Source organism: Pezoporus wallicus, unplaced genomic scaffold (assembly GCF_028554395.1).
Source record: "Pezoporus wallicus isolate ANWC-B61680 ecotype Strahan unplaced genomic scaffold, APGP_CSIRO_Pwel_v1 contig_229, whole genome shotgun sequence".
Classification (NCBI taxonomy): domain Eukaryota; kingdom Metazoa; phylum Chordata; class Aves; order Psittaciformes; family Psittacidae; genus Pezoporus; species Pezoporus wallicus.
Window position 1 is genome coordinate 1,377,927 of NW_026638360.1, and position 22,850 is coordinate 1,400,776.

Consider the following 22,850-nt stretch of genomic DNA (forward strand, 5'->3'; position numbering starts at 1 on the left):
TTATTCTCTGGAGAAAATGATCCTGCTAAGCCTTCTGTCACAGAGAGGAGCTTTTCCAGTCAGAGAATCAGAGCTGGTATTTAGGTGACCTAAATGACTAGTGATAATCCATCTGTTTATCCAAATGAATTAAAAAATAAAATGCAGTTATCATCAACCTAAAAAGAAAATTCTAAATTGAAATAGTGTAAAAACAAATCCTTTTCTTCTGAAATTTGAAATCTGTATTTTTTTTGTTGGGGTCTTGGGAAGATGCAGTCAGTTTTTTGTTTAGTTTGGTGGTTTTTAATGTAGGCCTATTCTCTGATAATTTTTAGTGTTCCATGATCGCAAAAGGTTTTAAGATTGGAATAAAACTACAGACAAATAAGTATGTCCATCCTATAGACTTCTGATAGCTTATATTTTTTATTGAAGATGAGAGGACCTACAGTTTTGCCAGAACTGTAAGCTACTGTATTCAGGAGAAAATCAATTCAGTGTGTTTTATGAGTGTGCCTTTCATCTTGTTTTATTTCTTAAAAAGAGCTGTTTAGTCATTATAACAGTTAGATATTGTACTGTTTTTAACTCAACCGGCATTTGTAGTATATGTAATAGATGAAATGAGAACAAGACTCTGACCTCAAACCTTTCACTTTTTTCTTTCTTCTCGTTTTCTGAAATAAAAGGTTGGGTAATCTGAGTATCTGGGAGAAATACTTTCTCCCTTTTTTATTTTCATTGAGCTATTGAAGTAATAGGAAGGATGTGTTTTTTTTCCAAAGACAAAAAAGCACAAATCGAATAATAAATCACATATAAGAGAAAAATAAAATAAATGCTAAATCAAATCTGTCTAAAAATGTTCACAAAATTGAACAGCATTGAGACAGCTGAGTGTGGAGAAAATATTGAACAACTTATAGCCACCATTTATCAAAGAACGTAATTTAACAATTGTTGGCATACAGAAAGCAAGAAGTCAGAAAGATGTATTACAGAAAAATAAAGTACAATGCATTATTGATATTTGAGAGGAAGGGTATGTTAGAAGTTTTAAAATTTGAATCCACCTTTTTACATTCTGGCAGTGATTTTTAAAAACATTGTTTCAGCAGCACAGCTACAGCAGAAATACATTTCTGATTTCAAAATGCCCTAAAAATGTTAGTTCTGTGAAAAATAACTGCCATGATTCAGAACTTGGCACCATTTTCCTTTCCTTTCCTGGTCCTTCAGAGTGGACTTCTTGACATCTCTGACCTCAACATCTTGCTGCCCTGCGATCCCCTCACTCCTGGATCTTTCCCTAGTAGCCAGTCATTTTTGTTTTGCATATGCTGTGACTAGAAGAGCCTTCAGAAAATAAAATATTGTTTAATCTTGATAGAGCTAACTATTAATAGAAGAGTTTTGTTTGTTGGTTGGCTTGTTTGTTTGTTTTTCCCCTTGGTCTTACCTAGAAAGGTAGTAGCTTTGTCATGCCTTTAAGCCTGACTTCTGAGGATATGGTCTTTCTTCCCATTTTGTTTGTCTTTCTTTTCTGGTCCTTAAAATCTTCCTTAAATTCCAGCAAAGGTAGAATTCACTGTTCACACTTTTCTGTAGTATTACCTCCCTATAAAAAATCAACTTCCTAAAAAAGACAAAGCAGAGTACCTAAAGAAATACAGCATTGAAAATATGTTCTGTTTTTTAAAGAAATCCCTGAACGTGGGGATATACCAGAGGTTACTGCCTTCTCTTTTTTTCCATTTCCTGATTGGCTTATTAATTTTGCCACATAAAGTAAATGCCAGCCAAATACAGTGAATTCCAGGTTTTAGGTTACATTGAAGCTATAAATTATTACTGGCCAGTCCTGTTCTATTATAGTTGTACTACAGAAATTTCAAAACAGTGTCCTGCTGATATGCTACTTTGAGAAGTGGGAGACTCGCTGCCTTGAAGAGGTGGTCTCTTTACTCAGCAAGCAATGAAGTCTAATGGGGAAAAAGTGAATGTGTTATGTGAAATGCAAAGCATTCAACTGACTTGCTGAAGACGTAAAGCAGATGGAGATCCTTTGACAGTTATGTTGCTTGTTGAAACCCACAGGTCTTTTGTCACTGACTTTGGTGGCATAAAAAGATGAGTTATCCCATACCTGGTTCTAACCAAGAGATCAGCCTCCCTCTGCTGAATTTCAGGCTTGATGATTCTCATTTGAAACATTTATCTATCCTTGTCTCCTGCTATGACTTTTCATGTAGTAATAAGAGGAGGTGGATACAAATTTTCAAACCTACTGGATGTAGGTTGAAAATTGTCTTCTCTGTGCACAATGATGAGGAAAGTAAGAGAGAAGAGAGAAAAATTCTCTCACATTTGGGAAAAGAACTCGATGGTAATAAGAGGGAATTTTCCCTCCATCAGAACAACGAGCTGTTGATGGAAACAGTTCCCTTCAGTAGGCAGAATTATGTTTTGAAAGACCATTTTCAGCTAATTTGGCTGTTGTGCAGTTTGAACTTTAAAAATTGACTTGTAATTGGACCATGCTGCCAATGGAAGAACTTACAAGTATCAAACATGACATTTTTAAGAAGGTTACTGTCATCTAGTCCTTTATTAGTGGATTTGCAGAGCGGTATAATTGGTGTAACAAGCTTAGTAACCTGTCCTACTTTCAGTTATAATGTACAACCTTATTTATATGTCTTCTTTATTTACTGATACATGATAGGTAATAATTCTCTATCTCATGCTTCAAGATAAAGCTGTCTAATCATAGAATGGTTGGATTCTTTTAATATACATGTATATATGTAACCGTGCATGTAGATTAATATGCATGTATATGTGTACCCAGACACATAGATTACATATGCATGTACATGTATTCTGAGCTATTGAAGTACATATATAATTTTCATATCCATATTTCATGTATATAGATCTTTTTGTTCTGAATTATTAATGTGAGTATAAAGTCTCCTACTGCTTTTAAATTAATGTATGTCAGGTCCTCCAGACCTCTGTTAAGTTTAAGTGGTTATTCTGGCTTGTGGTTCATGTAGATGTAATTCTCAGGACTGAAAAAGAGGGGAAGCAAAAAAAATTGAACAGGTTGATGAATCAGTGCATTCATTATCAGCGTGTATTTTCATGAAGGAGAAACTGTTCACTTATTATAAAATTAGAATGGCACCATTAATTTTGTTTACTACGAGAGTAATTCTTAGTGCATGTAAGATTCACTGGCTATTTTGCAGGTGAATATGTCTTGTTAAATGGCCTTATGGAAGGAGTTCTGCTGAAGCATCTGCATTTGTTGTGCCTCCGCAAAGCAGAGCTGTTTCGTGGAATGCTGATTTCAGACATCGTGGGACTGATTTGTTTTAGTTTATTTTCACTGCCAGGAGAATGGTGGCAATGCAGGATGGTGCATCTGGAAGTAGGGGAGGGATCAGTGAAGAAATGAATTTTTATTAAAAAAAAAAAATAAAAAGGAAAAACCCTTGAGAACTGACATTGTAAAATGTACTTGTAAAGTTAAAAGTTGATTTTTTTTCTCTGGCACTGTCTTCATATATGGCAACTTGGCCTTCACTGCCATGATTTCTTTACTTGTCTTGGTAAAGACTGGTGAGACACCTGATCAGACATTAGGAGGTAGGGGGCAGGGAGAGGAAGAGAGAAAAAGAGAAGGAAAAAAGCCAACTTAGAACTTTTAGATGTGAACAAGAAAAGCAAAAAGACAAAGGGGATTTGGTCTTTTAGTTTTTATCTGTCTTTTGGTCACAGTAAGGCTGCCTTTGAATTGTTAATGTAGTTCTGCCTTACAAGGGCCAGCAGAAGAGAAATCATGTTTTTCTGAGTTTTTTTGTTTGGTTGTTTGGGTTTTTGGGTTTTTTGTTTGTTTGTTTGTTTTTGGTGGTGGTGGTTTTGTTTTCGTGGTTTTTTTTCATGAAGTTGCTCTTGAATGAAAGCCTTTTCAGAGTGCATTTGAGAGCTTAAAGAGTTGTGGCTAGCATATTTTGTGTAATTTATAGTTAACAGTGATTCCATTTTGATTTTGGTTTCTGATTTTTCTTGTATATCAGCAGCATTATCCATGAACCTCAGAAAACAGAAAATAATGGTTCTGTTGATTTTGGCAGTAGAGCAGTTGTCAGCAGAAATTTTTGAGCTCCTATTGTCATTTTTGTGACCCCATTGTGCCTTTAGAACTAACACTATGAAACTGTGTTGTGCCAGGAGACTGAAGGAAGACTGTAGTGTCTGCCCCTCTTTCTCTTGAGTTTGAACGCTGATCACTGTTAAAAGTATTTTCTGCTCCTTTTGCTTGCATGGTGCAAGAACAATCTGATGATAGAAGTTTCAATGAATAAAACCAATGATTGTGTAACATAGATTATAAATAATTCAAGTACCTGCAGTTTAGCCAATGTTTGTTTACATCAGCTTCACAGGCAAATGATGTTTCAAGAAATAGGAGCAAGGGATGACATAAGATTTAGGAACTTTAGAATGTACTTTTGGCAAATTGTGCTGTAAACTTTAGAATTCATAAATGTGTTCTCCCCTCCTTGTGATTAATGGTCCATGATTTTTCTGTACTCCTTCCCATGCTTTTTGAGTGAATTTTGTGATACATTTTTCTAAGTTCTCAACACAGGTCATCTGACAGTATCATAGATCTGAACTATCTCATAGTACTGCAGTGTCTCAAATAGGCCAAATAATCCTAGAAACTGTGTTTCTTAGGCTTTGAATCAATAGTGATAAAAGTTTCTCTGTATTCTTACTTGCTCAAACTTCTGTCTAATCTATCTTTGTTCTCTTCTTGTGCAATCTTTTCCTTGCTTCCAGTGGCTGCTACAAAGAGCAAAGCTAGAGGTGAGTTTCTGCCTGCACTCTTCAATTTGCATTGCATGGTTTTGCAGCCCACATATTTCATCACAAGTTTTTTTTCTGCCTCTCTAAACAGAGAAAGATATTTTTAGATCTTATGGTATAATAGATAAGATCTATTATACCATAATCTATTATAAGATTTTTGTAATTGTCCCTAAGTGCAGACTATTTTCATTGTTTATCAATCATCACTACTCATACTGTATTTTGTTCATTGTTTCAATTTAGGAAGGTTTTAGGGAAAAAGATAAAACCGAGTGTATTGTAGTTAGATTTCTGAGATGTGTTATATTAACGTAGGGGTATTGATGGCCTTTTGATAGAAATGAAGGTATTACATAAAAATACTCATAAATATGTAAATGTAATTTATATTTTTTTATCGCCAGACATAGTCATAAATATCTGAACAGAGAACAATGAACATAAGTGTCTCCTAAGTATTTCCCATCTTTTCATGGTAGTATAAAAATAATCATTACTGTTTCTGACAGCATACCTATATATATATATATATATATATATATATATATATATATATATATATATATATATAAAGGCATGCTATAATCTCTGCAGAGGTTTACGACTTCAGAGCAGCAAGGTGATTGTCACAAATCAGTGTGACAAAGAAGTAAACCATTCAGAACTAATCATGTAAGGTCAGTTGTGCTTTAAACCATTTCCTGAATTTCAACAAAGCAGTGATGCAGGAAATGTAACCTGAAGGGTGTATTTTTACTTATAGATATCTATATATATGCATATGTATGTGTATATATATATATGAACTTATATTTTAATAGAAAATCCTGAAAAGATGTATTTTATTCAAACTTATCTAACATTTCTGGTAGAAAAAGTTCAGTTGTTTGATATTTAAACATCAGATTTTAAGGCAAATATTTATGCTTCTTTACATGTAATTCGGGAGTTAAAGCTCAGTTTGTGAAGCTCAACTATATACATTGACTAGCTTGAAGATGTAGAACAATAATAATCATCAAAAAACAACAGCTGGCTGATGGTGTTTGTGTATGCAAATAATAATTAAAAAACGGCTTAGGGGCTTTTTAGCCCTTGCATGGCTTTTTTTAAGATCTTTTTCTCAGAAACTTTGCATGCATTGGATGAACAAGGGGAGTGGATAAAGTCGAATTCACATATTTGTCTATGCATGCTATGAAGTTTGCTTTACTCTTTTCTGTACTGTTATGTATTCAGCTGTGATGCAGTGAGACAATGGTCAAGAGTTTAGGACCTTTATAATCAACAAAAAACCCAAGCTAATACATCCAGGGAAGCACAAATAAGCACAATTTCATCAGTATTCAGTGATTACTTCATGTACCCATATATTGCCATTCAAACAGAAACTGCCCTGGAGGCGCAGCAATTATAGAATGAGTCGGAATTACTCATAGGCCCCACTCATCTGTGAACGTTAGCACACCCTTAATTCAGAAGTACACATGCATATTGAATAAACAAGTGAAACTATATATAGTAAACAGGGGTTGACACTGTAATGAGAGAAAATCTCATAATCTGTAGCTGTGGAAACTCATACCTGTACCTATGTTTGGAATTTTCTTGCTCAGTAAATTGCACAGTGCTATCAAGAGTTGATCAGTTTTTCTTCTGGTGCTGAACAGTCCTGTGACAGAGGTACCCAATATCCACACTGAATTCACTCCTGCAATAGTTCTGACTTTTGCCAAAAGAATAAGGCCCATCTTGTTATCTCCTGTGGTGGAAGACATAAAGAAGTTGATGCTTTTCAAATTCCACTGTCTAAGCAGTAAAGAAGGATCTGTTCCTCCTTTTGAAGTATAACACTTAGCTGGCAAGCAGCTGCCTAATACAGCATTGGAATACGGCAGCTAACAACTAAGGGAATGCTTTGTTGCAGGAGGAGTTTCTCTTTCAGCAATTACCTCCCTGAAATCCAGAACTCTTATGTCTGTGCTCCTCTTTATGGATTTTTATCTCTGCTTTCTGAAATTTGGGAATTTGTGCTTGCATTTTCAGCAAGGTGAAGTTGACGCCCATGCCTGCCCCGAGTTCTGGGGCTTCCAGAACACATCAGTAGGTGGCATTCTATCGGACCACCTGTCTTGAAATGTTGTTCATTCTTTGTTAGCATGAGAAAATTCCTGCTGGTCTCTAACTTCCCTCTCTATCCTTGTGGGATTGTCTGTAAGCAAAACATTAGAGCCCTTCTTCTCAAAAACTGCATTCAATGCTCTTTCCTTAAGCATTTTCTCAGACTTTGTTGAAGGCTGTTTCTGTCAAGTGGTGTAAAGCAACTGCTGGACTCTAGTTACCTTAAATTTGTGGCACTTGAGATCAGTTTAGGTTACAAGGTCATCTTGTCTGCTGGTCGGCAGGACCTAACCACTGTGCAAGGCCCACTTAGATCTGGTTGCTCAGAGCCTTCCAATCAAATCAAAGTACCTCAAGGGTCAGAGATTCCAGAGCGCCAGGTTAGATTATTGCTATAAGTTCTTTGTTTCACCATGGGTTTATTTCTTTTTTATGCTTTAAATTACCTAGAAGAAATTGCATCAGAAATTTTGGTGGCTTTCAGAAAGGGTAAATACTTTGTTTCTGCACAGAAGGAAGGATCTTGCTTTGGACTGTCTTAGGCAGATGATGCTACAGGGCACTCATGTTCTGAACAGAACACTTGGGTCATTTCCAAGGAGTCTAATTCAAAAGAACTTGAAAGAGCAAGGGGTAATATTAAACATCAGAATTGTTATTTGTAGAACTGAATTTGATGAAGCAGAAACCAGAGATTGCCATCTAAAAATCTGGCTATCTGACCAGAGGTGTTTCAGTAAAAGAATATTTTAAGACCTGTTCCTTAACACACAGGATGAGATTTGTTTGACTTGAGCTCTATAAATGAGCATTTCCTCAATCAAAAGCACTAGTTTGAAGACCTCTTGATCTCTTAAGAAGGGCTGTCCTGAGGTTTCGGTGACAATATTGTTGCAGATATCTTCTGGCAACAGTTAGCAATGGTTTCCAGGCTCAATGCTCTTGCCAGAGCTGCTAATGATGTGTCAATTTTCAGTCAGCAGGTGAAAGAGAGAGGCTGAGTGTCTTCATTCAAATGTGATTAATTGAGGGCTGGAGTTCTTCTATACTCTATGGTGCGTTTCATGTCAGCTGCTATTAATAAGTTATTTCCAGAGCTGCCCCACTAACCTCATGCAGTTAGACACTTGGCTTTCTAACCCATCAAAACTTAAATTGGAATTTCTGGTAGTTTTTCTGGCATTGGGAATGGTGTGGATGAATATGGCAACCTCCTATTCAAAGAAAAGATTGTAAATGCCAACTGCTGTTGCAGGAGGAGAAAGCAAGTCCTCCAGAGAGATCTCTCACGTTGAGACGTGCAAAATTCCTTTCTTTTCCTAAGACTTCTGAGGCCCACAGATCAGAAATCATGAAATTCCCAAGAGGAGTCACAAGTCCCACGAGAGACTTTTTGCAGAGGGGAAGATATAACTGCCTTAACATTGCAGGATTCATACTGTCCAATCTACATAAAACATGGTGGATTGGTAGGTATTTCTGCCAGGCTCCTTTCCCCCATTCTAGCTATGTGTGAAGCTCTTTTTTAATTTTCTCAAGGAGAAATAACATTCCTATCATAGTCCCACTGCTTCTCATAACGAAATACTACTGTGTTACCCACTCAGTCTATATATACAAAACCTATATTGTCTCTCCAAAACTGTTATAAAAGCTGTACTTTCCTGGGCTCTAGGGGATTTCCTATTAATGAGGGATACCTTCAAACTTTTTTCTGAATTAATACTGCACTTTAAATACTATAAATGCCTTTAATTCTATTTAACTTGCCTCACAAGTTTGATATTAACAGGACTGTTTTCTGTAGCCCATTGGCTATCTAGGAGATTTTTGAGGCACATCTTTTTCTTGACTTGTATTACATCTGTGTCCCAAAGAAATTGTCCTTAATTTTGAGTTCCATGGAAATGTGGTTGGTTTTTTTCTTCAGTCATCTCTTCTACAAATACAGAGGTATTTTGTCTCTGCTTTGCTTTTAAAACAGAAGACTAATGTTACTTCAGAAACATAAGATTAAATTTAACTTTAACAACAGTACTTAAAGCATACATTTCAGTCTCTAATAAAAATCATCATAGCAGTTGATACACTGTCAAAATGCATCTTATCCAAGAGGCAAAGATCACTCTGGACTTTATTCACTTGATTTATTTTGTTTATTCTCATTATATCAGTGAAATTGGTATCAGCTTGTTTGAAATTCAAGTCATGAGGGATCCTGTGAAGAATATTATACAAATATACTCTGTTATTTTCTGCGTAGTTGTGCACTGTCTCATGTTGTCCTTTAGTTAGGAATCAATTTGTTTCTAGAGATCTTCATCAATGGATATGTTCTTATTCAATCAGCTCTTTGATTATATTTTTTTTTTTCTTGCAGCATATGGTAGAGTTTATTGCATTGCTCTATATAAGTATTTGTTATCTTGGTAAATAATAGGTTTAATTCATCCATTTGTTTTGATGGAAAGCCAAGCCAGGATAAATTGTGTTGACCAGAACTCCCTGTATGAAGGGCGTATAGTTGGGATCCTTTCTTCAGTATTTGTAATTAGCCAAGCATATTTCTCATTCAAGGCTAAATTCAAAACTTCCAGGTGCAGGGTGTCGCACCTGGGTTGGGACAATCCCAAACACAAATACAGGCTGACTGGAGACTGGATTGAGAGTAGCCCTGATGAGAAAGACTTGGGGATTGTTGGGTGATGAAAAGCGCAACATGAGCCAGCAGTCTGTGCTCCCAGCGCAGAAAGCCATAAGCTGGGCTGCATCAAGAGAAGCATGACCAGCAGATTGAGGGAGGTGATTCTCCCCCTCTAGTCTGCTCATGAGACACCCCCCCCCCCCCGCACTACTGCATACAGCTCTGGGGTCCCCAACACAAAAGGGATGTGGTCCTGCTCAAGTGAGCCCAGAAGAGGGCCATGAAGATGCTCAGAGGGCTGGAGCACCTCTTCTATGGAGACAGGCTGACAGAGTCAGGGCTGTTCAGACTGAAGAAGAGAAGGCTCAGGGGAGACCTTATAACAGTCTTCCAGTACACAGAGGGGGCCTTAAATCTGGAGAGGGACTTTTCACAAGTGCAGGCAGAGGCAGGACAAGGGGAAATGGCTTTCAGATGAAAGAGGGAAGATTTAGATCAGATGTCAGGAAGAAATTCTTCCCTGTGAGGGTGGTGAGACTCTGGCACAGGTTGCCCAGAGAAGCTGTGGCTGCCCCATCCCTGGCAGTGTCCAAGGCCAGGCTGGATGGGGCTTGGTGCAGCCTGCTGTAGTGGAAGGTGTCCTTACCCATGGCAGGGGGCTGGAACTGGATGAGCTTTAAGGTCCCTTCCAACCCAAATCATTCTATGATTTTATCCTGAAATCACGCAAGTAACACAGCAGCTGTCCATGTTAAGAGCAGGATGAAATAAATGTACACAAAGGAGACCCAAATGCTGCTATTTGTCTTATTTGCATTATCTTCACAAAGTTCTGAGCTGTTCAGTTATTAACATCAGTCAGGCATTAGCTCTGCTGTCACAGACTTTTCCTTATTGAGGGATAGATAACTCAACGTATCATCTGCATAAAAATGACACACTGCAACATTATGGCAAAAAATACAAACTAGTGGAAGTGAATAGATGTTGAAAGTGTGAATCCAATATAGAGCCTAGGGAAACTCCATAACTCACATGAGTTTGAAAGAGCATGTATTTATGGTTACAAGCTTTCACCATTGAGACATGTAGAAATGAAAAACCTGTCATATTCCACCTTTAATACAAGGTCATTACAAAAAACTTTCCAAGGCTGTTGTAGTAGCATAGTGTCGTGGTTTAAAACCAGGCAGAGCTCCTTCACTCACTCCCCCCTCCGCCCCCTCTTCTTGCCCTCCCCCTACTCACAGAGGGACAGAGAAGAGAATTGAAAAGAATGCAACTCCCACAGGTTGAGATAAGAACAATTTAGTAACTAAGGTATAACACAAATCACTGCTGCTACCACCAATGATAATAATGATAAAGGAAATAACAAGGGAAGAGAATACATCATCTCACCACCAGCTGACCAATAACTCGCCCCCCCCCCAGCCCAACGAAGCTCTGACCGATACCTCCTCCAACCCTGCAGTCCCAGCCCTTCCAGGTAGCTCCCAGTTCCATCCTGGGCATGACGTGCTGTGGTATGGAATACCTCTTTGGTCAGTTTGGGTCAGGTGTCCTGTCTCTGCTTCCTCCCGGCTTCCCCTCCTCCCTGGCAGAGCATGAGGCTTACAAAGTCCTTGGCCAAACCAAAACATCATTGTTATCAGCTCTGTTCCCAGGCCGAAAGTCAAAACACTGCACTGCACCAGCTACCAGGGAGGAGAAAAATGACTGCTACTGCTGAACCCAGGACACATAGCATGATCTGAAGCCTGATTGAATTTTTTTCAGATATTCTAGTGCTATTGAAGTAAAAGAGCTCTTCTTTATAAAATCTTCTCTTGATATAGTTTCACCTTCTAAAGGTAGAATTTTCATATGTCACCTTAAGGTAATAAAGACATTTTTGGTGTTTATAAATAATTGTACTTTGGGGGTGGGGTCAAGGAGGAACAGCAAAGCTAATGAAGTCTTAATAAGCATTCCTTTACTGTCTTGTTGGTATTCCCTGCCCTGTAGTTCATAACCTCTGAAGTCCAGTGACTTTTTCTGCTGATTAAACCATGTCCAGTGGCTAAACCTCTGAGTTTGAAAGGTCTGGATTTCATTCTTAGGTCTGCCACAGTTTTCCTCTGTGATTTCTCATGTCACTTAAGGCCAGAGTTTTCGCATATTCAGTGGTTCTGATGGAAAAGAAAGTGGTGATGAAGAACCAAATGTGATGCTTTTTGTGAAGACAGTGCACAGAAAAGCTAAAAAAAGAAAGTTTGAAAATTACTATAATGACAGCGTAAAAGGACTGTGAAGGCACGCGTGAAACATTGTTCCTCATTACACGCTTTTGCTGTCAACACATATACAGGGGTAGTTATTTGGTAAATTTAGATAGGTAGGCAATTATTTCTGTGTTTGTCCAGTTCTTGTTCTATTTTGGTGAAAAGAATATGGAATTTTCAACTTTTAATGGTTGGCCTCCAAATATGAAAATGTGGTGCTTGGGTTTTTTGTTTGGTTGGTTTGGTTTTAAACTCCAGGGGATCTTTAGAGGGAGAAAGTGGCAATCATAGTCGTAGTGATAGATGTTTCACATTCCTCACTGCTCTTTACCTTTTGCAGTTATATTTTGGAAATACTTGGCCCTGTACCATCCGTAAGCTCTTGCCATTATTGAGACAACTAAGATTTTCACATGATGCTTTTTTACGCAGACCAAATGTTCACTGATGTAGTTCTGTTCAGAATCCTTCTGCCATTCAAGGTTTGAAGTTTTGCTGCATACTAAGGAGACTGCAAAAACACAAATCAGCTTTTTCTTTCATAGATTGAGGGACTAGATAGCAGTGCTGGAAGCACAAGTTGTACAAGCCTGTATGTCTATTTTCCTGGTTTTAGTGTGTTTTATTTTGGTATGTTTTCCAGACTAGATGTAAACGAATCAGCCAATAAGAGTTTTGGTAATGTAACATGCTCATTAAAATTCCAGGTTATAAAAAGCAGCATAGAAATAGCAAAGAAAAGTACAGAGCCTCACTGGAAAGAGATAAGTAGGGGCAGGCTATTGCTGTTGATGTGCCCTTTTCATTTGAGAGACATCTATGCTGAGCCAACATGTCAGTCATTTATTGACTAAATAGTTTAATAAGCAATGTAGAAGAGTTTGGGATGGAGTAAGGTAATGTTTGTTTTCATTCTTGTGAAGAGCAACACAGTTATGGAAGAGAGACTCGGGGGAGGATGTTCCCTTTTGAGGTAGACCTGGTTATCATCAACTAAAGCATTTTGTCAGTTTTTATTCCCCAGCATGCAGGTAGGCAACTCTTCTCTCCACAGTGCTTAATATGAATTCTGATAGCCTTTTTTCAATTTGTGTGCCCTTGTTTGGTTGTTAAGTATTTGAGACCAGACTGTAAAAAGCAGCCTATTAGGATAGCTTGCCATACTTGAATAGATTTCTGCTGGAAATTTAGTTGTTTTATTAGCTATCTGAATGGATATACTGTTGTAAATCTGGTCGTAGTACTGAGCATTGAGCCTTTATGGCTATTTGCAAAGAATTTTCATACGCAGTACATTGCATTTGGGACATGAAAGTATTGTGAACATAGGAGACACAGACACAATGCTGTGTGCTGACCCAGTGAAGTCAGTTTTCAGATTCCAGACAGACAGAACACTTAGCTTGAGAGTCTGGACTTTTAATTTCAACATAATGAAAAGGGTATAGTGAGTACCCAAGATGTGTTCACCATATTTTATAAATGCTGTGGAATTGCTGGGCATGATTTCCTATTATCTGGAAGTTGAATGGAGCTGCTGCTTTGAAGCAGGTTATCAGCTTCTCTTTGTCCCAAGCATCTACATTGTTGAGGCAAAGTTTCTGATAGAGAAAAGGAATTTGATAATAATATCTAAAGCCTGAAGAAAAGATTCAGTTGGTGTATAGGTTACAGCAAACTCTTCATCACTGGTTTTTACTTCTCTGTTTATAGTTATAGATGCTTTTTAAAGCATGGGCTTTTCTTTCAGGCTTGGCTTTGTTCCAGTATGCTTTTTTAACCAAAGGAAGTGGAGAGAGTGCTTTTAAATAAAAGGAAAGATTTCTTTTTCTCTCCAAATATTCTTTTTAAAACACGTAGGACTTGCACCGATTCTCCACATTAGCTTAGTTCTCAAGATCTGCTTCTTAAATCTCTGTGTGAGACCAGATCTTCAGAGAATTCGTTTTATTTTAGTGGCAGTGTCATTGCAACACATGGTGTTTAAATGGCTGAGGATTCACTATCATTGCTAACATTTTGTGCTTTATATTAGTACTAGCTTGGTTTCTTGTTCAGGCATGGGAACAGAAGAAAGGAAGTTAAGCCTTTGGTGCGTGCTAAGACTTCGGTGTGTGCTACCACTGTTGTGTACAGGATCTCTAAAAGTTCATTATAAGTAAGGATTATTTTCTACATTACTCTGGGATTCTTTCAAGGGCTAATAACTTCAAGGTCTTTCTCACATTTTCATTAAATTATGGACTGACTGCATATAAGAGAAAGGTAGTGAGAAATACTTGAGCAGAGTATTATGTAGGGATTTTTGTTCCTGTGCTGTTCATACACTACTAGCTCAAAAATCTGGGATGATTAGAAACAATCATGGGATTATTTATGTGAATCTATCAACCACAAGATTTGATGGATCATTAGAGATGAAGGGGGGAAATAGGCAATGTTCGCTTTCCATGCGCCTCAGATTGTTGATTCTGGATTAACATCACTCACTACTCACCTGATTGCAGAACACACAACTCCTTTTCCACTAAGCTGATAAAGTGAATTTCATATCTTACAAAAAATAGCTAGCAACATAATGTTGTCTTTATGCAGCTTCTCATCTCACGTAAAAGAACCAGAACTCTCTGGCCTATTGCAAGTAATGGCCAATTTCAGTAAGAACCTATGTAACTTATGTTTTGGAAACAGTCGCTGGCTCTCGAAAAGCTAAACAGATGCACAGGTGTGTTCCTGGTCTTCACAGACTGCTGTAGCTGAAAGTATGTCAGCAGCTGTACCCCAGGACAGAAGGTTTTAGGATTTCTTTTTTTAGAAGCCTGATTCTATGAGATCGGACACAGATTCTAAGTACTGTAATGATAATTAATGATTATTTTTTTTTCCATGATGAACATTTATAATGACAGTATCTCTGAAACTGATAAAAGATTTAGTGATGAAGAAAAAACACTTTAAATATTGGATCTTTCATTTGTTGTATATCAGCACTTTATTTATGGGCTCCCTGAAGAGCTAATAACAAACTAAAAACCATGATTCCAACCTAGCAACCGTCTACATTTTTATGTGGTTTATAAAATATGATAGGAATCTTTAAAATGCTGTATCTTGACAAAAATCCCTCAAAGGGAAATGAGCAAGAGAATTAAGTAGTCCAAAATAAAATGAAGCTGTCAGAAGGGAGGGAAGCACTGGAAAGAGAGCAATGGAAAGGAATCGTTTGTGATGACTACAAATGCAGTGGGCTTTTGCAGCAGCCAGCAGTAGCGGTTCCACCAGGGCTTTACAGATCCCCATGTCTGTTACAGCTGCCATTAGAAGTCACTGCAGTTTGCCAAATTCTAGCTTTCCTAACTGTGATGGATTAGATTGTGTAAGCAAAGATAAGATTATAGGCTCCTGATTTGTGTCAGTACCTGTGCACAATACAGTACATTCGAGTAGTCTCCCACAGGTTTGCTTTTCATTTGTTAGCTGTTGCTGAGAGCAGTGCAACCCTTTTTCATTTGTGAGGGGTGTATTCATGTGATTTTAATTTTTTTTAATAATTATTATTACTCCTATATACATGTTGCATGTGGTGCATTAGAGGAAATACTTAAAAGAATTTATTGTAGTTGGATCTAGAAACAATTTTATATGAGTTTCTTAAGGAAGAAATTTTTACCTTTTCATGCCAGCCTTAGTAGATTCAAGATGTCCATTGTCTGCAATCCCTTTGTTTCTTTTTTTTGTTTCCTTCAGAAGGTTTCATTTTCATTTGTTCTGCAGAATAGTATTTGGTGTACTTGTTTGCCACTGATTTCTGGAAATGTAAAGTGTGTCAGCTAATGCTTCCCAAGTAGCAGCTCTGAAATGAAAGGGAAAATATCAATCCCTACATTGATCTCCATTTACATTTAGGAATCTACAAGTGTATAAAACTAATGAACTAATAATTTAACATTCTTCTCGGATAATGTTACGTACAGAAATGAATAGGATTAATGAGCTTTCTTTCCTTCCATGGTTGGGTTTCTCTTACAGAATTTAATTTTTGTAATGATGATTGTAATGGACTGCCCATCCCACTACAACAATAAATATTCCCCAGGAGGCAAACTAGTGAAATAAATGCTTCTCCAGAGCAGACATAATAAAATTCCTCTGATCTTTGGCTTTTTCTCTCTCTTGAAGCTCAGGAGAAAAAGTGGGCCTTGTAGCACTGTTGAGAGGTTACAGATTGCTGGTTTCTGGGGCATCAGCTAGGAAACAAGTTCTAGCATCAGAGAAACACATTCAGAATTTGCTCTAACAACATTTTCCTTCCATTTACTTTCAGACAGCTTCCACCCCTGCTGATCTCAGTGTTTGCAACATAGTGTGTTGTACAGTTGTCTCTACTTTGCCTGCCAACCAATCTAGCACGTCTTTCTGGTCCTGCTTTCCCACACACATCTTTTGCTATGTTCCAGTAACACGGGAGGCAGTTCCATAGTCTATTATTTCTTCTCTTATGTTCAGCTACCATCTTGATTTGATGTAAATATATTTCAAAGTACATTCAGTCATTTGTGTAAGTTAGTGACAACTACTTTAATAATTTTACCTTTCTAAAAATTAGATCTTAGTTTCTTTAGTGCTTCTGCTAAAAGCAAAGCATTATTTCCCATGACAATTCCTTAAAATAAGATGTCATATCAAAGATTCGACAGTAAACTTGTCTTACCTGAAGTGTTGCATGTTTTCCAAAGGACATGCATTTGATTGACTTCTTGAGGTACAGTCAGTATTCTAGTCTTTTGGCTGCTTATTAAAAGCAAATTGTGCATGGTATTAAGAAACGTGGACAGCTCTAAGAGATACTCTTGATGGTCAAGTCCAGTCTCTCTTTATAGGCATCACGTATTACCTCCTCTATATATGCATTGTTCTGAAAAAATAGGAATTTTGGTTGTTCAGTTGTTTTGTGGTTTTTATTGGTTGGTTGATTGGGTTCTTTTGTTTGGTTTGTTTTCCTCCTCAGCTAGTTGTCCAATTAGGGAAACTGGACGCTTCCATTGCAATTGAGTTTCTAAACTCTTCTGAAGCAGCTTATGCACATAATTATCTCTAATGTCAAGATTATCTTTAATTGTAAGCTGATCATCTTCTTCCTCTCATTTTTTATCTCCATGAGTAATGCACAGGCACCTGTCATGGCTTCTCTCAGTCTTTGTTTTGGTAGACAGCCAGATATTCTTAAGCCTGTTCTCTTTCCAGGATGGCCTAAGCTACATCATACCTTTCCAGCATGTCACGGTGTTAACTGGCTTGTGTTGAATGAAGCGAGCAGAATGGTCTGCAGTGTTTTACCTGGGGTTCACTGGATCTTTTCTGTCAAGCCCTCCTACAACTGGCTTGTTTTATGACTGCTTTCTTCATACTGTTTTTTCAGAGTCTGATAAATTAGAAAATGTGTCTTCTGCTCAGTTCTTCCCAGCTGATGAGATTCTAGTCTAAAGCTAAAATTTTGGTTATTAATCCCTAAGTGCAAGGTTGGTTTTTTTTCTGATTTCTATTGTTGCAGTCCTAAAGTTTGTTCATCTACCATATCACTTTCTGTGAGATACACTGGTCCTCTTCTGTATGAATGATACCCCTAAAGGTTTTGTCATTAGCTTGTTCATGCCATCTGTTTGTAAAATTATTTTATAATATAAAAGAGTGGCATCCTTTAAGAAAGCCCAAGCATTAAAGACTCCCCTCAAGTCTCTTCTTCCTCAAACAGGTTCATGTTTCTGTGCTGGTGTATTCTGTGTAAGTTACATGGCAGGTTTATGGGTTCTCATTCTAACACATTTAGGTAAAGATTAAACTAGTGGATTTCTGTTGTCTGCCAGAGATCAGATTAGACTTGACTGATCTATGTTTGTTAATTTTGTATTAATTTGCTGGTCTCAGTTGACTATGCCAGGGTTTCTGATCCCTTCTTTCACCTCTTATTGGTAATTTCCACGATGACTTGACAGTGAATTTATTAGCTAGAGCTTTTTCATCAAGACAATTGATATTTAGCAAGTGCAATGCTGTTTAGTGGTGCTAAAACAGCAAGCAGTGGGATTAAAAAAATACAGAATGCCTAATCTAAATTGCAGCTATACTTCAAATATAATAATCACGACAGGTGGCTTTTTGCATCTTTCTTATTATAATAATTTTCTGCTGGCCATTTTTAATTCACTTTGTAGTTGGCTTGTTACTTTGTCTGTACTAATTACATATAGTCATTCTCATGCTACGTATCCAGCAGTGTGGCATTTGGCCAAGATATGTATCTTTCAAGGACTTTATTGGGTATTTCCTGGGGTGTACACCTTTCTTGCGTATAATTCCACAAGTGCCTTATGTGTGTCTTCTGACCTGCTGCATACATTATAAATCCTATTCCATAATTTGTTACCAGTATGCTTGTTGTCACACTCTTTAGTTCATCACTGCATCTGTAATGGCCTTTAAAATGTTCATGTGTATCTCTTTCTATTTAAAGGCATTCATAGCTTTATTTTATATTACTCAGACTTCCCTTGGGAATTCCTGGGATTCAGGCATGCTCCTTGCTGGAGAATTTTCACAGTGATCCGTGACAGCCAAGGAATGTTTCTTCTTCTTTGAATATGTGCCGTATCACTCAAACCAGACTTGCTGCTCCTTTAGAGACACAGCTTGTTACCCTGTCAATAACTTCATGTGATGTCATGGGGAGCTCAACATCCATTCCAGTGCTTCAGTGACCAGAAGAGATTAATTTCTTGTTTGGCAGACCATTTAGCCTATCAGAATGTAAGATTATGGGTAAAAGGGTATATTCACTTAATGTAGGTTTTTTGCATTTATGGAACAAAGTTGTGAAAGGACAAAACATAATATAGCATTGAGGTAAATTATATATAAGAAGGGGGAATACCAGCTGCTTCAGCTAGCTTTTGTGTCTGCCTCTCTCATAGGTGATACAGGAACCTGTTGTGATCTTGACATAAGGTTTCTCCTTGCTTAGAATATCTTTAAGATGCTTTTTCAATCCTTGGGACAGAAAAGAGGCCAGGAGCAAAATCTATTGGGAAGTCTTCTGGGTGATTCCAAGCTAGAATGCCAAAGTCTCATATATTTCCTTCTAATAAAAATTATTTCTTTAGATTTGCTGCTGACAGAGTATTTAGCACTGCTGAGGGTACTGGGAGTATGTTTCTTCCCACCTCTCAAAGTCTGTTGGTTTATCATCGACCTTCACTAAAATAAATATGATACTTTATATATCACATCATGAGAGATGGTAAATGCAATTTCTGGTTAGATTTGTGCTGCTTTTGTTCTCTTTTTTTGTGTTGGATATGGTATCTACAAAGTGAAACCAGCAGTAAAAAGCCTTGCTTTAGGAACATCCTAATCAGCATCAGTATTGGTTTTAGAGGGTCTCCTGAGCATCCTGCTGCTAAGAGGTCTTGACACTCCTAGCAACATTTCTTAAGCATTGTCAAGGTCTGTCTGTTACACAACCAAATCTAGATCAAAGGAACTACAATAATTCCCAATAAAATCCCATCTACCAGCATCTTCAAAATTAATTTGCCCCCCCCCCCAATAGTTCCCGCCCTCTCTTTTTATCATGCAGTTGCTGCTAGGACCTGGTAACTTCACCTTTACTTTTATCCTTAATGAAAAATTCATGCTCTTGTGTTCTACACATGGTTACTATTCCATTTTACTTCTCATCCTGTAACAGAAGGCACTTGTCTATAGTTCCTGCTTCTTGCTGTCCATATGCCTTCCATTAACATGCAAATATTTTGCTTGTTTCTTCTCTGTTCACTAATTGAATTAGCCAAATCTTTTCACGAGCATGTCTCATGCATGCAAATGCTCTTCATATCCAGCTTTTGGTCTGTTTTTCTCATCTCTACAACAGTGATAAATCTGAATTTACAGTGGTGTCCTTGCTGCCCTCCTTCTATGTGCTAAATTAGCATTTGATGATTACACAAAATCTCCCAGTTTTCTCTCTTTATTTCTTTAGTCTGAGGTGCTTCCTGTTGGGTGGTTCAGCCTAAATAATAGGAAACTGTTTAGAGGCAGTCTGTCCTTTGAGGAAGAGTTGTGTTTTAGTGAAAGCACTCAAAACTTTGCTTTCATTTGTCTGGTCCTAGAGGCATTTGGTGCTGTCATTTGTCTTTGTTATTATCACTTGCTTCTCCCCTGTATTTCCTTTACAAAGAACAGGAAGAGTTGTGACATGGATGTCTTAATCTTTGCATGTCTTTTTGGTTGGGTTTGGTTTTTTTTAGAATCATAGAATCGTTAGGGTTGGAAAGGACCTTAAGATCATCTAGTTCCAACCCCCGTGCTGTGGGCAGGGACACCTAACGCTAAATCATATCACCCAAGGCCTCGTCCAACCTTGCCTTGAACACTGCCAGGGATAAAGCATTCACAACCTCCCTGGGCAACCCATTCCAGTGCCTCACCACCCTAACAGGAAAGAATTTCCTTCTTATATCCAACCTAAACTGCTCCTGTTTAAGTTTTAACGCGTTACCCCTTGTCCTGTCACTACAGTCTCTAATGAAGAGTCCCTCCCCAGCATCCCTATAGGCCCCCTTCAGATACTGGAAGGCTGCTATGAGGTCTCCACGCAGCCTTCTCTTCTCCAGGCTGAACAGCTCCAACTTCCTCAGCCTGTCTCCATACAGGAGGTGCTCCAGTCCCCTGATCATCCTCGTGGCCTCCTCTGGACTTGTTCCAACAGTTCCATGTCCTTTTTATGTTGAGGACACCAGAACTGCACACAATACTCCAGGTGAGGTCTCACAAGAGCAGAGTAGAGGGGCAGGATCATCTCTTTCGACCTGCTGGTCATGCTCCTTTTGATGCAGCCCAGGATACGGTTGGCTTTCTGGGCTGCAAGCGCACACTCCCTGCTCATGTTCATTTTCTCATCAACCAGCACCCCCAAGTCCTTCTCTGCAGGGCTGCTCTGAATCTCTTCTCTGCCCAACCTGTAGCTGTGCCTGGGATTGCTCCAACCCAGGTGTAGGACCTTGCACTTGGCATGGTTAAACTTCATGAGGTTGGCATCAGCCCACCTCACAAGCGTGTCAGGGTCCCTCTGGATGGCATTCCTTCCACACAGCTTGGTGTCATCGGCAAACTTGCAGAGGGCGCACTCAATCCCACTGTCCATGTCAGCAACAAAGGTGTTAAACAAGATCGGTCCCAACACCGATCCCTGAGGGACACCACTCGTTACTGGTCTCCAGCTGGACATTGAGCGATTGACCACAACTCTTTGCATGCGGCCATCCAGCCAGTTCTTTATCCACCGAGTGGTCCATCCATCAAATTGATGTCGCTCCAATTTAGAGACAAGGATGTCGTGTGGGACAGTGTCGAATGCTTTGCACAAGTCCAGGTAGATGACATCAACTGCTCTACCCCTGTCCATCAGTTCTGTAGCCCCATCATAGAAGGCCACCAAATTGGTCAGGCAGGATTTCCCCTTAGTGAAGCCATGCTGGCTGTCACCAAGCACCTTGTTGTTTTTCATGTGCCTTAGCATGCCTTCCAGGAGAATCTGCTCCAAGATTTTGCCAGGCACAGAGGTGAGACTGACTGGTCTGTAATTCCCCGGGTCATCTATTTTCCCTTTCTTGAAAATGGGGGTTATATTTCCCTTTTTCCAGTCATTTTTCCCTTTTCTCTTTCATTGTGATGGTTTGTTATATTTACCAGTGCGTTAATTTCCCCCAACAGTATGTAAATATAAAAATGCTCAAAGACTAAGCAGAGAAAATATAAGAAAACATTCTGTTGATTCTATAGGGCCATCCCACTTGTTCATTCCAAAGTAATGCAAGAATACTGTCCTGTTAGAAACAAGAGCAGAGAGTTCATGTGCTGTTTGATATAATTCTCCAGATTTTACAATCTATTTTATTGACCAAAAATGTGTATGCCAGCATTTTGGATTGCTTCTCTGTAAATGCATGGATTTATGAATTGCCAGCACTTTCCTTTCCCCATGAATTGGATTTAATCTCTCAGGTGAAATGGGAATTAAACAGAAGATGAATCTTCCGTAAAAGGGTTGTACTATTGCCAGTCTTCTCTTTAAAGTTTCCAAACCTTTCTGTTAGTAATTTTGAGTTGAACTGTGCATGTTCCTTGGTTTATGTAGATTCCTAAATGGAAAATAGTTTTGTGAATGAGTGGGTGTCCAAACAGCACTTTGAGTAGGTGACTTCCTAGCACCCTGGATGACATTCAGTGGTCTCTTGCACTCCTGTGCCTTGTCTCATTTTGTTTGTTACTAACAAGAGGCAGAGCTCCATAACTGAAGCAGGGAGCAGAGTGTTAAGTGACAGTGGGAAATAAGTGGTTTATAGTGGCAGTGGGCAAAACCTTCTAGGGAGAGCTTCTTGAGTCCTGTCTCCAGCACAGCATAATATCCTTTTGTCTGTCTCAAGGTCCTGGTGCTGGTCATCTCTAGCCAGCAGATATGCTTAATATTCTACATGGACAGGGATGTCCCCAAAAAGGTCCTTGCTCTAAGCCTTAACAGGAGGCTACACAAGCCAGGAGGCAAGGCATGTAGATGCACCACAGGTTCTGGGTGTGAATGCTGTGGATTCCAAGGAAGATCTGGATGGTGTTTGCATGACAGTGCTGCAGGAATAGGGCACACGTAGAAAGTTTAGGTATTGGTCAGTATAAAACATAACAGGTTGAATTAACTGCAGCTTCAGCGTTGATCTGGTTGGTTCAGGCAGGATGGAGGAAATGAAGTCAGCAGTAATGTAAGAGACTTGTCAGGGAACTGGCAGATGACAGAGAATGATGGTAGGATTTGGGCTTTTGGGAGACTTGAGTTTTCATGAGGAAGGATGCGGAGCGCTGTGGTTGTTAGCTGCAATAAAATTTTGAGAAGTAATTTTTGCAGT

The 22,850-nt window shown here is 38.6% G+C and overlaps 1 protein-coding gene across 3 annotated transcripts in view; it reads left to right on the top strand.

The window, feature by feature from the left end:
- Window positions 1–22,850, top strand: part of CADM2 (cell adhesion molecule 2) — a 625,008-nt gene that overhangs the window by 395,387 nt on the left and 206,771 nt on the right. For 2 of the 3 annotated variants that reach the window (XM_057410463.1, XM_057410465.1), the window contains exon 2: window positions 4,837–4,863. The exons of the other annotated variant lie outside the window; for it this stretch is intronic. In XM_057410463.1, the coding sequence (XP_057266446.1) occupies window positions 4,837–4,863 (27 nt within the window). The remainder of the gene's footprint in view (window positions 1–4,836; window positions 4,864–22,850) is intronic. 3 annotated transcript variants of the gene reach the window in all.